Consider the following 14,422-nt stretch of genomic DNA (forward strand, 5'->3'; position numbering starts at 1 on the left):
CACTGTGCGCTCTATCACACCCACCATCCCCTTGGATGCTAATGATGTCTAGACTCCAGTTCTTCCTCAGGTTCTCTCCAACCCCCTCCCAATGAGACAGGTTCACAACTTCCAAACACATCATTCAGAAGTTTTTAATAAACAACTTCATTATAAAAACTTTTTTTTGAAAATGTCATTCTGTAAAACATTGAAAAATCTACTTTAACAAAGATAGGCCCTGTGCATTTTCTAATGGCACTTATATTTTACAATTAAAAACCTTGTTTTATATAAAGCCAAAAATATTCCAAGAGGTTATTCACTGTGTTTACAAAGTGCTAGAAGGTTTTGTCTTGTATTTTTCTCTCTTTAAATAATCTGGTATTACGAAAGAGTGGCTCCAAAGCCTTGACCACTGGGAGAGAGGGAGTGGGGTGTATGAGAAGTGGTGTTTCAGGAGTTCCAGTGCCAAATGGTGAGAGTTGGAGAGGTGCATTATGGGGAGAATCCACTAAGGAAGCAGGCGAACATCTGAAGAAACTGAACTAGAACATTTCTTTTCCAACCCCTCCACAGAGGCACTTGATTACCATGGTGGATCCTCCTCCTGTCAGAACCAGTACACCCCTTTCCCTCACCACAGACCCTACTTTCCAGTGGTGAGGTCACAGCCAGTTCCTTCCACAGCAGGTTCAGAGCTCCAGGAGAGGCCAGGGTGGGGTCCCAGAGGAATCTGGACTTTTCTGGCCAACACCTGCCTAAGGCAAAAGTTTCTTATTACATAAATATCCTTGTTAAAAAGCAAAATATTGATCCTGTACAATATAAACTGTTAAAAAAGTCGTGCTTAAAAACAGCTCCTAGATAAGAGGGGAGATGGAGCGGGGCTGGAGAAACAGCTACCAAAAAGGAGGCGGCATAGGGACTTAAAGGGCTACTAGGGGAAAAGTTTAGGGGAGTAGAAATTCAACTTAAGACAATATCTACGAGCAAAAAAGGAATCACACCTGCTTCCCGGATTTCATAAACAAAATGCCAAAAAGATAATGGGGAAAAAACTCATTGTTCCTCTCCCCTCTCCCAAGATGTGCAGATCCTCTGAGCTGACCCAGCTGGCATGCTACTACCCCCTGGCCCCCAGGACCGCACTCAACCCTGACTAGCTTCTGTGCAGAGGGGGAGGTGCCTGCCACTGTTCAGGGCAGCTCATCGCTGACAGAGGTTGGAGGCGGTGGGGAAGGGGACATCCCCCTCTTTCCTGGTCCCTGTTTGGTCTCTGCCAACATGCCATGGCTCCTGTCCTGGGCAGAAACCCCTAGGCTCTCATGGCCTCAGTAAGGGTACTGAAGTGGGTTTGGTACTGAGTAGGATAAAGCTGTTCTTATCCTTTGAACAAGAGGTCAAGGACTCTGTTTTTTTTGGAAAGGGAGGTTTAAGAATTGCTGGCTATCTACAGTCCAAAAAAAAAAAAAGGTGCAGGCAGATGTTCCTCTGCACCAGCAAAGTTCACAGTGATAGGAAAATTCTTTGTGGGTGGGAAGAGCATTGAAGGAAGAATGGGAGGAACAGGACTGGAAGGAAGAGGATGGAGGAGGGCCAAGGCCCCAAGTTACAAGATTTTAAAGTTGCTTTGCTTGTCCTATGAGTTTCCCAGCATCACTAATGGGGGAGAGAATTCAAGGAAGGGACAGGAAAGAGAAGGCAGAGAAGGGACTCCTCTAACAGTCCGAGACTTCATATTCCATAGCCAGAGGCCCCTTTACCTCTGTAAACAAAAGGTACGGAAAAGGTGGCAAGGAGGGGCGAGGGTTGCTGGGTCTAGTGATGAAGGTCAGAGACGACAAGGACAATGGCGGCACTGAGTCCCAACTGGGTCCTCACTTACCATCTCCTATATACGAGTCCCAATAACATGCATAGCATGCAGAAGGGGGCTGCGTACCAAGGTGGACGCTTTTAAAAGTAAACCTTAATTAGTCCCTGGGACTCACTGAAGCTAATTTTTAGAAGTAAATCACCTAGTCTGATTCTAATCTTGCCAGACATCTTTGTATCTGGTTTTGTCTTTTTTAAAAAAAAAAGGTATCCCAAGCTAGCCTGCCTAAATGAAAACATGTTTATTCATTACACATTGCTTCCAATCAAGGCCAGGAAGCTACATTTAAGGCTTTCACCTCAAAGAAAGAGTACTGGCCTGCACGGAACAGAAGCGTGGGTCTTGTACCTGCTCATAAACCAAAGTGATTTCTAGACAGGAGGGGGACAGGGAGAACTGGGAAGAGGCTGAGGCAGTTCCTTGGTAGTCTGTCCTGAAATCCTAGTGAAGAAGCCAGAAGCCAGTATGAGGCACCTGCCGAGAGAAGTGCCCAGAAACTGCTGGCTGCCATCTGTAGGAGTTAACAGTAAAGAGGTAGAAGTGTGTTTCTGAATCAGAGTGGAAGTGTCTCAAGAGGGCCCCATACTGGTGGTCCCTGAGAGGCCTCCCTTCCACGAGCGGGAAGAGCGAAGCCCATGCAGAACTGAGATGAAGCAGGGTGAGGTTCAGTTGGGCAAGAGCTGTGCTGTCTGCAGCAAGGGAGCCCCACAAGTCAAAAGAGAATTAATCGTTTATTGCAAGAAAACTTGCTGAGTACTGAGGGCAAAAGTGAGGGGCCACAAGAGGAAGGTGGAAGTTCTTTGATGGAGAGCGGAGAAGCCTATGCACAGTGGCCTGGAGTCCCGAGGGACTGCAAAGTGGAAGAGAGAGGAGGAACACTGGAGAAGAAAAAAGTCTGGTATGGGAGGCAATGATGTATACCTCGCATGATACATCCCATACATGACGTATACCCCCATACATGATACGATGATGATTAGCACTTAATTATCTGCCCAGTCCTAACTTTCTGAAAACTCTTCTTCCAACAATTCTACAACTTCCTGAAAACGGGACAGGTAGGAGAGACATATGAGGGGCTCACACCCTCTCCTTTGCTATCCACACCAGCCTAGAACCCAAATCCCTCCTTCCAAGACCAATAACAACTCATGATATTTAGGGTAGGGATTAAGGAATGGGGGGGGTGGGGAGTGGAAGTGGGCATGCCTTTCATTTCTTCCCCTCTCTCCAGTTCAAAAGGAGGATGAGGGGGTCATGATGTACTTGAAGAAAAACAGAATTGCAGACCTGTGAGAAAACTGCTCCAATCTTCTTGCCTGTCTCCTGTGGACTCTGCCAAGGAAGGCAAGAACAGACACAGTCATGGAAGATGGCAGAGACTGAAGCAGTCCAAAGTCAGTTTATTTCCCCACAGGGGAAAAATGTGACCTCAAATGAAGAGAAGTCGGGACCCGACTCCGCCTTGTAAACAGGGCTCCAGTTAACACCAGGTACCAAGTGGTTCTGGCTGGTGCCAGCTGGAATGGACTGGTGGGAATGGATTCACGGTGTGTAAACAATGTTCACTGCAATCATTCTAAGGCTAACAGCTCAGCAAGGGAGGTGAAATGGTGTGTCTGAAGCGACTGTGTAAACGGTACCGTTGCTGGAAAACACTGACTGAAAATGGAGGCGTTAGGACAGGAGGGATGGAGATAATGGGGAACAACAGGCAGAGGCCTTCCCTCCTGCCTATTGACTGGAAGCAGGCGATGGACCCTCTGCAGGAGGGCCTGACCAACTGCTGTGGGGTCTGCAGGCTGGGACCAGAAGACGGGCTTCTTGGGCTACTTCTCTCGAGGTCATCCGAAGTAAAACCCTCTGTGTCTTCAAGAGACCTCTCCCTTCTTCAAAGAGAAGGAGGTTCCGATGCTTTGGAGAGGGAGAAGGCTAGGTGTGGCTCCCGATTCAGATTTTTTAAAAAAAGTAAAAATACCTGAAGTCCTATTGTATTACATCTTTTCATGGGGTTGGGGCTCAAGATTCCTCCTGGAACTAATCCTGGAGCTTAAGCCCCCAAACCAAGTGCTCCATACAGATACTGGAATTGTTTCTTTTTGAACCCAGCTCTGAAAGCTCAGCTGCCTTCATGGGGGATGCAGATGGGAAAAGTACTGAGGCTCCCTGACAGAGCCAGGACTGAGTTGAGGGCCTCCTTACGGCTACTGGAATGCCTGGTGGAAACGAGGCAAGGTCGTGGTGCTCAGGCCAGAGGTAAAGACAGGTGGCAAGGAGTGCAATGGCCCAAAGTTCAGCGGTCCCCCAGCTCCTGGGGAATCCTGAGGCTGAGCTTGCAAAGTGGTGAGCAGGGGCTGAGCCTCAGCCTGAGAGTAGCCCATGACCAGGCCTCCTGTGGCCCCAGATGGGTTACATGGGGGCAGGTTGAGAGGAAGAAAGCCCAGCAAGTGGGAGAAGTCCACATTAGCAGCGCAGAGAGCCTCGGAGAGGTTGGCGGGGCTCTTGGTGAGCAGTGCTTCATCTAGGAGGGCCGCAGCTGCTGCCGGCTGAGGTGAGGTGGGCTGGGGTTCAGCGGATGAGAGAGACAGGCTTCCAGAAAGCTCCCCCAGAAAACTATCCACCTCCACTTTGGGCAATTTGTCGGGCAAGTATGAGGTAGATCCAAGCTGGTATTTTGGAGGAAGCTGAGCTGGGGAAGAGATAGGTGAGGATTCCAGAGGGTAGCTCATGCCCATGGGCAACGTGTTGTGCACCAGGGAGTGTGGCACGCCCGCACTGGGCATGGTAGGGATGTGGGCACCATACATGCCCATGGGCAACATGCCAGGGAAGGCCTTGGCCCCCATCACGTCCCGAGAGGCCATGCACAGCACGGGACTCAGCTCTTCCTTCACATTGACTGTGGAGCTGCAGCTGAGTAGGCCTAACATGTCCACTGGCTCTGTCTTGATCTTGAGCAGCTCTTGTGAGTGGCTCTTCTTGACATGACGTGTCAGGTGGTCTTTGCGGCCGAATCGCTGGGCACAGTACTGGCACAGGAAGTCCTTCCGGCCTGTGTGGACCACCAGGTGCCGCCGCACATCCTTACGAGTATAGAACCGCCGGTCACAGTGGTCACAGGGGTGCTTCTTCTCCTTGGCACCACCCGCTACCCGGCGTGAGTGGGCCTTCAGGTGCTCCAGCAGGGCCTGGGTACTCTCGAAGGTCTGCAGGCACACCTTGCAGCTGAGGTCACCGCTGCTGGCGGCATGCATGGCCAGGTGGCGCCGGTAGCCCAGCTTCGTATTGTAATTCTTACCGCACTCAGAACAGTGGAGGGCCTCCTTGTTGGGGTCATGGGTCTGCAGGTGGTTCCGCAGATGATCCTTGCGGTGAAACATCTTATCGCAGTACATGCACTGGTGGGGTTTCTGGGCTGAGTGGGTGGCCATGTGCCTGCAGACAGGGATGAAGGACAGAGGAGAAAGAAAGGAGATCATAAGGGCTGGCTAGACAACGGAGTTGTGCACGAACAGGCAACTAGACACAAAAACTGTGGTAGAGGCATGCGATGGAATGGAATGCCATGCCAACTACATTCTATCCTCTGCCACCTGCAAAACCACATATGCTGCTATTCTCTGCAGCATTGAATTCAGTAGCAAAATATCAGGAAGAATCTAAATGTCCATCAGTAGGGAACTGGCTAAATAAGTAATTAAGTCCATAAAAATGACTCAACTTTTTTTGGCTGTGCCGCTTATGGGATCTTAGTTCCCTGACCAGGGATGGAACCCAGCCCCACAGCAGTGAAAGCGTGAAGTCCTAACCACTGGACCGACAGGGAATTCCCACCTTAACTTTTAAATATAATGACAGCTTTATACATACAACAGGTAACAAGCTCCTAGATAAACTGGGAAAAAGCTATGAGACAGCATAGCGCCTATGGAATGGTACCACGCACTGGAAAAGAGAGAAAATTTATGCATGTTTGCTCATATGAGCTTAAAATATTTCTGAAAGGATACACAAGAAACTAACATTGGCTACCCATGGGGAGAAGAAAGGGCAGCTTTTCTGGGTGTGATGAAGAATTTTCATTGTATACCTTTTGAATTTTGAATTACATGAATGTATTTCCTTTGCAACAAAAAGTGTATTTATAAAAATTTAAATGACACAATAAAGGGAAAATGAAATATATCTAAACTTCCTGATCTGGAACAATCTCCCAAGAAACAGAGAGCCAAGTCAAAAAAGGAAGTTCAGTATGGTGTATGTAACACAATCCCCTGTGAAAATAAAAAAGGAAGGGAATACATGTTTGAATGTCTCAAGAGGGATACACAAAGAACTGACCCCAATGCTTGCCTTTGAGGAGAACAGTGGCTTCAAGTGTGACAATTTTTCACTGCCTGTCCGTTTGTACCATTTAAATTGTTTGCCACATAAAGCATTTAAACGTTTCAAAAGATGTGTTTGTGATATGGGACCTCAGTGCCCCTTGGTTTACCTGCTTTCTGCTCCTATCTGGCTGGAAACCAGCTCTGAATCCAGAACTACAATCCAGAGCTCCATGGTATTCAGAATCAGCTCAGCAAGACTTTGAGGTCCCATCGTTTACAAGCCCTATGTGAGCTGTGTCATTAACCCTGTGTTTTACATAAGAAGCTGACGCACAGGACACCCCCACCCACCAGTAAGTGGCAGACAATTTTCTGGGTTTACAATGCACTTAAACCCAGACCTTCTCGAGACCTGGATTCACTTAGATATGCCACTGCTGTCTCTGCACAGGACCCAGTGATTCTTTCCACCTGGAAGGTATCAATCATACCCACTATCCTCATGTTCTTGTGAGTGCTCACACCTATAAAGGTTACTATTAATCTCCTGTGACATAAGTGGCATGGTAACATACAAGAGGAAGATGCTGAGCGATCCAGTCTATTTCCCTCATTTTGAAGGTGAGAAAACGAAGGCCCAATGAGGTTTAGTAAACTGCCTAAAACTCTACGGTGACTCCGGGTGGAGTCAAGGCTCCTGTCTCCTGGCCCAGGACCTTTCCTGGAGCCTCCCACTGACACTCAGACTGCCACTAGGAAAGTCTACATGGATACCCCCAACTGATAACCACCTAAGACACAGGAGCACACAGCTGAGGACACAGAACTGTCACGAGGGCAATCCTGGTCACATACAACTCTGTTACCTGTTTTAGTTCCTTCCTATCAACTGTTTTGCAGACAAGGAACTAGAGGCTTTCTGTGGTCATCTTGTTACGTATTTACTTGTGTGCTGTCTGTCCCTGCTATTAAGACAGTAAACTCGAGGAGGGTCAGCAACACCCCTCCCCACCCCTGCATCTGTCTGGCTCACCGATAGGAACTGTCTGTCCCTGTCACTGAAGACTGTGCCTGGTATGTGACAAGAGCTCAGTAACTGATGGTCGAGGGATGAATGGCTGTGCAGCAGGCAGTCTGCATCACTGGCAAAGGGCACACTCATGGTCCTCTGATGCAAAGGCAAGGATAAAATCAAAACTACTCCTGAGTAGGCCCTGCTCCCTTCAGAGCTGCTCTGTCATATCTGCTTTACACCAGGGCTTTCACATTCCATTTCACTTTAGATAGGGGTTCTTGAGCTTACAAGTTTCAGGAAATCTTCTAACCCAGAGGACTCTACAGTCATAAGTAATCATGTGAGCAATACGACCTTGGGTAAGTTAACTTCTCCACTCTGAGCCTGCACTTTACAATTTACAGATTGGACCAGAGGGTCTCCTTTTCTTTCTAAACTTCTAAGGCTGATGCCTAATTTGGGGCTAATATTCTCACCATTACCTGACACAGGTAGGGAAAGTAGCACAGGCATACCTTGGAGATATTGCAGGTTTGGTGCCAGCCCATTGCAACAAAGCAAAAGTCACAGTAATAGGAGTCACATGAATTTTTTGGTTTCCTAGTGTATATAAAAGTTATGTTTGTACTATACTGTGGCCTATTAAGTTTGCAATAGCATTATGTCTAAAAAAACATATATATATTTAATTAAAAATACTTTACTAGGGACTTCCCTTGTGGTCCAGTGGTTAGGGCTTCGCCTTCCAATGCAGGGGGTGCAGACTTGATTGAGCTAGGAATCCGTGAGCCTCTCAGCCAAAAAACCAAACCATAAAAGAGCAGAGGCAATGTTGTAACAAATTCAATAAAGACTTTAAAAGTACAGTCCATATCACCTTTTTAAAAAATTATTTAAAAAAAAAGAAAAAAAAATACCTTATTGCTAAAAAGTGCTAGTCATCACCTGAGCCTTCAGCAAGCTGTAATCTTTTTGATGGTGGAGGGTTTGAAATATTGTGAGAATTATCAAAACGCTTCACAGAGATATGAAGTGAGCAAACGCTGTTGGAAAGTTGGAAAACTGGGCCAACTTTCTTGACTGAAAGTTGCCACAAAACTTCAATTTGTTAAAAAAAAAAAAAAAATGCAGTATCTGTGAAGTGCAATAAAATGAGGTAAGCCTGTATTGAAAAAAAAAAAACAAAAAACTCAATCTAGTCTGTTCATAGCTATCTGATATTGTACCCATCAGAGTCTAGTGTTTGAATAAAAAATACCACCATTATTTTTCAGTGAGTGAGCTCAAATGGGCTTATGGGACAAATTAACCTCTACTCTTCTGCCACAGATAAAGTTCCACACTCAGTGGAGTCTCTCTGGCTTTATCCCTGGGAACCTCAGGGCAGGAAGAGGTATGGGAGCGTCACCTACCTATACAGCTTGTACTTGGAGGCAAAAGCCTTGCCACAGTGCAGCTGAGGGCAGCTATACGGTCTCTGCTCTGGATGGGGGAGGCTGTGAGGCCTCAGCTTCTCCCCATTTGAGAAGGGTGTCCCCGAGATTTCACATTGGCACTTCACTTGATTCTCCGCCTCCCGGCCCCGAGGCCTGGGCACTAGTTTCCAGCCCACTTCCTCCTCCTGCTTTGCATCTTGAATCCAGGGGGGGACGCTGGTGAAAAATGTGGTCATGGCAAGGCTAATGGCGAAGGGCCATGTTATTGAGAAAGCCTCCCCATCAGCTCCACAGGGCTCTGTGCTCTGTCACAGCCTCCAACGCAGCCTTCAGAAAACAATCTCTTCACCTGAAACATCAGAACACCTGGTGTTAGGGAGCCCAATACCATGAAAACATGGGCTCTGGAGGCAGACAGAGCCCCAGTTCCATCCCAGCCCTTCCACTTTGAAGCCATGTGACTTTCAGCCAATTACTTACTTCCCTGAGCTGTTTCCTCATTTACAACATGGGCTTAATAATCTCCCACATCATAAGGACCTTGTGAGGGTTAAATGAGATAAAAATATAAAGCATTCAGCAGAAGGCTGAGCACCTAGTAAGTGCTACATGGTAACTATTATTACTAGTACCACCTAGGCTAATAGGAAATAGGATAATCAGAGGAAGTAAAAGCCCTAAACTCCCTTTCCCTTCCAGCTTCGCTTTTACATCCTTTCCACTAAATTTAGACAGCAGCGCCTCCTCCTCCTCACTTTCTACAATTCTCCTCCTTGTGGAGGTGCTAAGGAGCAATAAAATGCCCAAAAGGCATCATAAGAGAAAGCAGCCTTTACTTAGGAAATTTACACCCTGGAGGGTCAGCCTCTGTGCCAGATGTGTTTCTCAGCAGTGCATCAACATCAAGAGGTTCATCTGAAGAGGCAACAGCAGACTCAGCATTTCCACTAAACCAGTGCTGGTCCCATCCTGTCCTCCACCACTACTCTGGGTTTCTTGGTCTCAGGACCCAAACCACACTTCTTTAGCAAAGCCTGTCCAATAACCAAGGTGTTGAGCGGCCCCTCCTACAGACCCTCACAGAACACATGCATGTCTCCATTGTGAACAGGTAACATACTTGCATTAGAACTCAGACTCCACCACCGAACTCAGATACTTTGAGAGCTCAGATCATATCTCGTTCATCTCCATACACCTAACATCTAGAAAAGGACTTTCAACTTTCTTTTAGATGAGTACATAAGTCACTGTATACAAGTGGATTCTTACAGGCTAACATGCTTAGGCAGTTCTAGTTTAAACTGAGTTCCAAAGGGGGAGCCAATATCTTGAAGTCTTTCTACTGGGCTGTGTGGGAGCAGGTGGGCATAGGTGACACAACTTCTTTACTGACATCAATTCAGAGTAAGAGAGAAAGGGCATTATTTCTCAAAGGGGGCACAGCAGACCCACATTCACACTCACAAGCTCATCACACAAACAGGTTACCAACCTCAATGTAACTTGCTACAACAGGGGAATTTCCTTTGAAGAGCTCATGCCAAAATTTGGTCATGAGGCTTTTCCATGTGAAGGGAGCAAAGCGGCTATGTGGGGATTGTCCACGAGAATCTGGGGAGGGCTCCAACTGCACAAACTAGCTGTGGGCCAAAGAATGCTTGCTCAGCTCATTAGCACCTGCTGCTTACAGTGACCATTCAACCAACAGGCTGGCTGTGAACGAGATGATGGGATCAGCGGGTTCATGCCCGAGAGAGCTTTGCTCATCATTAACATGAGCTATGTCCTGTTCAGGAACCATTCCTCTTATTGAAGAAACACTGCAATGTAATATGATAAACAATTTCCCCATCACGAGTGGAGATGTGCCTAGAAAGATCTGCACAAAGGTGGCTACATTTTGCATGATTCATGTGCTAACGCTAAAAACTAGTCCCACTTGAGCCTTCGAATCATGGCATATTTGCCTACTTCACAATAAACCTCAAAGGCCTCTGATGTCTGGCTTTTATTGTTTAAGTCCTCCCTTCTTCCAAAGGGTGGAATTACCTGTTTATAATATCAGTGATTACTAGGCAGCTTGGAATTGGGTAGAGAGCGAGCATGAATTTGAAAATCTAGTTTGGAAGGAACTTCCCCCACCTTCAAAGTCAAATTCTGCCCCCCACCCCCGACATGAAATCACGCACCTCCACCTCTGGAAAGCTGGGAATGGCAGCCAGAGGGAAGGAAGCAAGTCGCATCACTTGGCCGACGTGAGAGGGAAGCCTAGCCCTGGAAATTCCGCACAAACTCAGAAAGAGAACAGTACGTCCCCCACCTCCCACACATCCACCTCATCTGTTCTCCTGAACAAGCACAAACAAGACACAGCAGTGTAGTATGCTGCTACTGAAAGAGTGAGTAATGGGCTTCTAGGAAAGAGGCTGGTGGTGGCTAAGAAGAGCTCACGAGGTTGCATTGATAGAAGCAAAGAAGGCAGGCAGCAGCCATGTGCTTGCCCTGATCTGCATGTACTGGGGCTTTGGCTTTAGAGTTACCTTAGGAACTCTTTAGGAAATCTAGTTTTTCTCCCTCTGTCCTTTGTCTGCAAACTCCTCTCATCCAGGAAAATTCCTGGGCCTCTCCCACATTATCCGAAGGCCTATTTCTTTGGATTTCTTCTCCACAAAACTGTGAAAAAAAATCCTGCTTCTCTTTCAAAGCTGTTCTTCTGGTCTCACACTCTAACCTTAACAACTGTAGAAGCTGACAGAACCTGTTCCCATAAAACAAACACAATCAATCCCTCCCAGTTACTGGTATAACTTGGTATATTTTCATCCTAAGATTCCTTCTGGCGCCTGATATCAAGAGGGAGGTATTGTGGAAAGAACCTTGGACTTACTATCAGAAGAGCTGCCACTTACTGACTGTGAAACCACGGGTAGGTTAGTTTCTCTGAACCTCAGTTTCCTCAATTTCTAAAAGAGAGATTAGTTCTCCTTACCTACCAATATTCTCATGGAAGATTCAGTGAAACAACACTCTTGAAACATCTGACAGAATATGTGTGAATACAAACAATGTAGTCTCTGAGGTCTAAATCGTGTCTCCTTTTCGGCACAGGGCCTGAGTAGTACGTTTTTTTCCTCCCTTAATGTGACTTCTCAGGCCTCAGAGTGAGTTTCCTTCCCTTCCCAACACCTCCCCAGAATGCAGTCTTCCTCTTTTCCCCCACAATTAACCCTCAGCACATCCCCCGGAGCCAGTCCCCCTTTACGTTATCTTTCTCCAGCACCATATCCTGGGCCTGAGTTCCTTCAGTTTAGGAATCTCTATTACTAAGGCTCCCTAGTTATAAGTTTTCTAAGGCCTCTTGGAAGCCTTTAAAGGAGGCAGATTACTCCCTCATCCATCTGTCTTCTGCTGTGTGCCATGGTGTCTGCTGCCCTATGATGAAACTATAGTTTTTATGGTGTTACATCATCTCTATAGAAACTACGTTCTTTCTCCATTATTAGCCTGTTTCCTCATCTATAAAACTAAAAATACTTACCTCACAGGTTTGTTTTAAGGATTATTTTAGTCAGGTATGCAAAGGGCTCAGCATTCGGCTTGGCTTCCACCAAGTACCCAACAAAAGGCAGCGATTATCTTTGCTTTTGTATTGAGTTGCATGTTCCCACCTTCACCAGAGTTGAAATCTCCCAAATCTCCCCTCAAACTGTTAAGAAATAGCCCCCATGCAGCAAGGAAAGAGTTAATCTCTAAGTGTTCTTAACTAGAGACCCACAGAGGATTAACAGCTCCACTTCAGTGACTACCCTAAAATAGCTTTTATCCCTCCTGCCCAAGAGCTACTTGGGGATCTGAAGAACTCAATTCAACACCTGCCGAGGAGGAAACACACCCAGGAACTTTCCTTGGGGTGGACAGAATCTTCCCCTAAGCAGAACCCAAAATAGCAACTGGGAAATTATAAATAGAGATTTAAAAAAACCAAAAAACAAAAAACCAAGTCCTGACCTGGGCAAGGAAAGATATACTGACTGGCTGGAGAAGGGCGAGAAGGAAAGGGGGGAATGGGTATAGCTGCCTCGCAAGCCCCCCCTCCCCGCCACACACACACACACACACACACACACACGCACGCACGCACGCACGCACGCGCGCGCGCGCGCACACACACACACACACACACACACACACACTCCCCAGTGGTGAGAGAATTAAATTACAGGGAGGCTGGAGAGTCTCAATGGCTTGCATCATTCCAAGAGACATCAAACAGGATTAACAGGGGTGGATTTACTCCCGGGCTGCTAGTTCTATCAGTGTACATGGACCCTCTTTGGAGTCCTTTTGATTCGCGATTCCGTCTGATTCCCCATGACTCCCACTCCTAAGGAGGTCTTGAGCAAATGGCTGCAACTCACAACAGCCCTATTTTCACCAAGAGGAAACCTGATTAGACCCCCACCCCAATCCGGTGGCCTCACCTTGGGGGGTTGGGTTAGAAACCCCAGCCTAGGCTCTTTCCGAGTCCCAGGCAGACAGGTGGGAAAACACACAAGCCAGGAGATAGGAACACTTATAGGTTAAAGTACCAACTCCCCACACCCAATATCCCCTTATCTTGCACCTTGCAGGTCCATTTTCCCCACCGAGACGGGGCCATAGCCTGGGACAGGATTTGCAGGGGACAGCTTGGCTCCTGAGCAGTTTCTAGACCACCACACTGCGTGGCGGGGAGGGGGGGTGTGAAACGCCCCGGGACTGGGAGGGCTGCGGGTGGACGGCTGCCAGACAAGGGACAGAAATTCAGGGAGAAGACTGGAGGAGGTCTCAGGAACGGGAGGGAGGGAGGGGCGAGTTATCTGAATCCCAAAGAGACCCCCACCACACCCACCGCAAAGAAAGAGAGACGGGCTGGGGATGGTGTACACCGGCTGGAGGGTTAAAGGGGCTAAGATAAAAGACGAATTCCCTGAATTTGAAGAGTCTCAAAATGGTACCGAGTGGAAGCTGTCTGGAGGCTGGGAGTAGGATCGCCGAGGAGAAAACTATGGGTAGAGCTCATCTGGGTTCCCCAGGATCAAATATTTGAGGGAAGCCTCAAAAGGGGTTATGTGGTTCTGAGAAATAGAGGGGAAAGAGCGGACTATATGGAGCAGTAAAGGGGGTTATGTGGGTCCGGGTAGGCGTGTCTGAGGGGAGGGAGCAGGTGCAGCTTATCTGCGTCCCCCAGACCCGGGTCCCTAGTAAGGTCAGCTGCGCGTTATCTGGGTCTCCAGGGAGCCTGGGCCGGGGGTTGGGGGTGGGGGTGGGGGTGGGGCTGGGGGGTGGGGGGGTCGGGAGTAGGGGACCTCCAGGGCTGAGTCTCTCGGTCTCGGTGGGGATTGGGCCAGAGGGTTTCTTCGAGTCCCCAAGACCCAGGTAACGGGTCCGAGGAGAGTTTTGGTCACCCCGGGGCCTATCTGGGCCGGGCTGGCGTAGAGGGGGCCTCGGGTCGGGGGTGTGGGCGACCGCGCTGACGGGCCCACGATGAGGGGCGCTGCCGCTCCGGGTGCCCGGCGCGCGGGCGCAGCGAGACGGCCTCCCGCCCCGCTCCCCGCTGTCCCCCGGGGTCATCGCTGGGACTCACCGCGCTCCGAGCCCCGCGCTGCGGGCCGGGCCGCGCTCGGGCTCCGCCAGGCCCGCTCAGGCCCCGGTAGTGGCGGCGGTCGGGCCATTGTGCGGTGCATTGTGGGAGCCGCGCGAGCGGGCGCTGGGGCCGTGGAGGGGGCGGTGCCGCGGGATC

The 14,422-nt window shown here is 48.5% G+C and overlaps 1 protein-coding gene across 2 annotated transcripts; it reads right to left on the reverse strand.

The window, feature by feature from the left end:
• Positions 1–118: 118 nt before the first annotated feature.
• Positions 119–14,411, reverse strand: PLAGL2 (PLAG1 like zinc finger 2). Of its 2 annotated transcripts, XM_070801478.1 has the most exons (3): positions 14,267–14,411; positions 8,614–8,986; positions 119–5,293 (listed from the first exon to the last, which is right to left on the reverse strand). In XM_070801478.1, the coding sequence occupies exons 2-3, from the start codon at positions 8,871–8,873 to the stop codon at positions 4,063–4,065; spliced, it is 1,491 nt and encodes a 496-aa protein (XP_070657579.1). In that variant the 5' UTR covers positions 8,874–8,986; positions 14,267–14,411; the 3' UTR covers positions 119–4,062. The 2 variants fall into 2 exon arrangements, with proteins under 2 accessions (XP_070657579.1, XP_070657580.1); XM_070801479.1 differs by lacking the exon at positions 8,614–8,986 and having other exon boundaries at positions 14,267–14,367.
• Positions 14,412–14,422: the final 11 nt, after the last annotated feature.

This window comes from Bos indicus, chromosome 13 (assembly GCF_029378745.1).
Source record: "Bos indicus isolate NIAB-ARS_2022 breed Sahiwal x Tharparkar chromosome 13, NIAB-ARS_B.indTharparkar_mat_pri_1.0, whole genome shotgun sequence".
NCBI classification, from domain to species: domain Eukaryota; kingdom Metazoa; phylum Chordata; class Mammalia; order Artiodactyla; family Bovidae; genus Bos; species Bos indicus.

Excerpts from the sequence above, each read along its gene's own strand:
- PLAGL2 (XM_070801478.1), bottom strand. The coding sequence starts at position 8,873 with ATGACCACATTTTTCACCAGCGTCCCCCCCTGGATTCAAGATGCAAAG. Across the intron at positions 5,294-8,613 it reads TCCAAGTACAAGCTGTATAG|GCACATGGCCACCCACTCAG; the intron begins GTAGGTGACGCT and ends CCCTGTCTGCAG.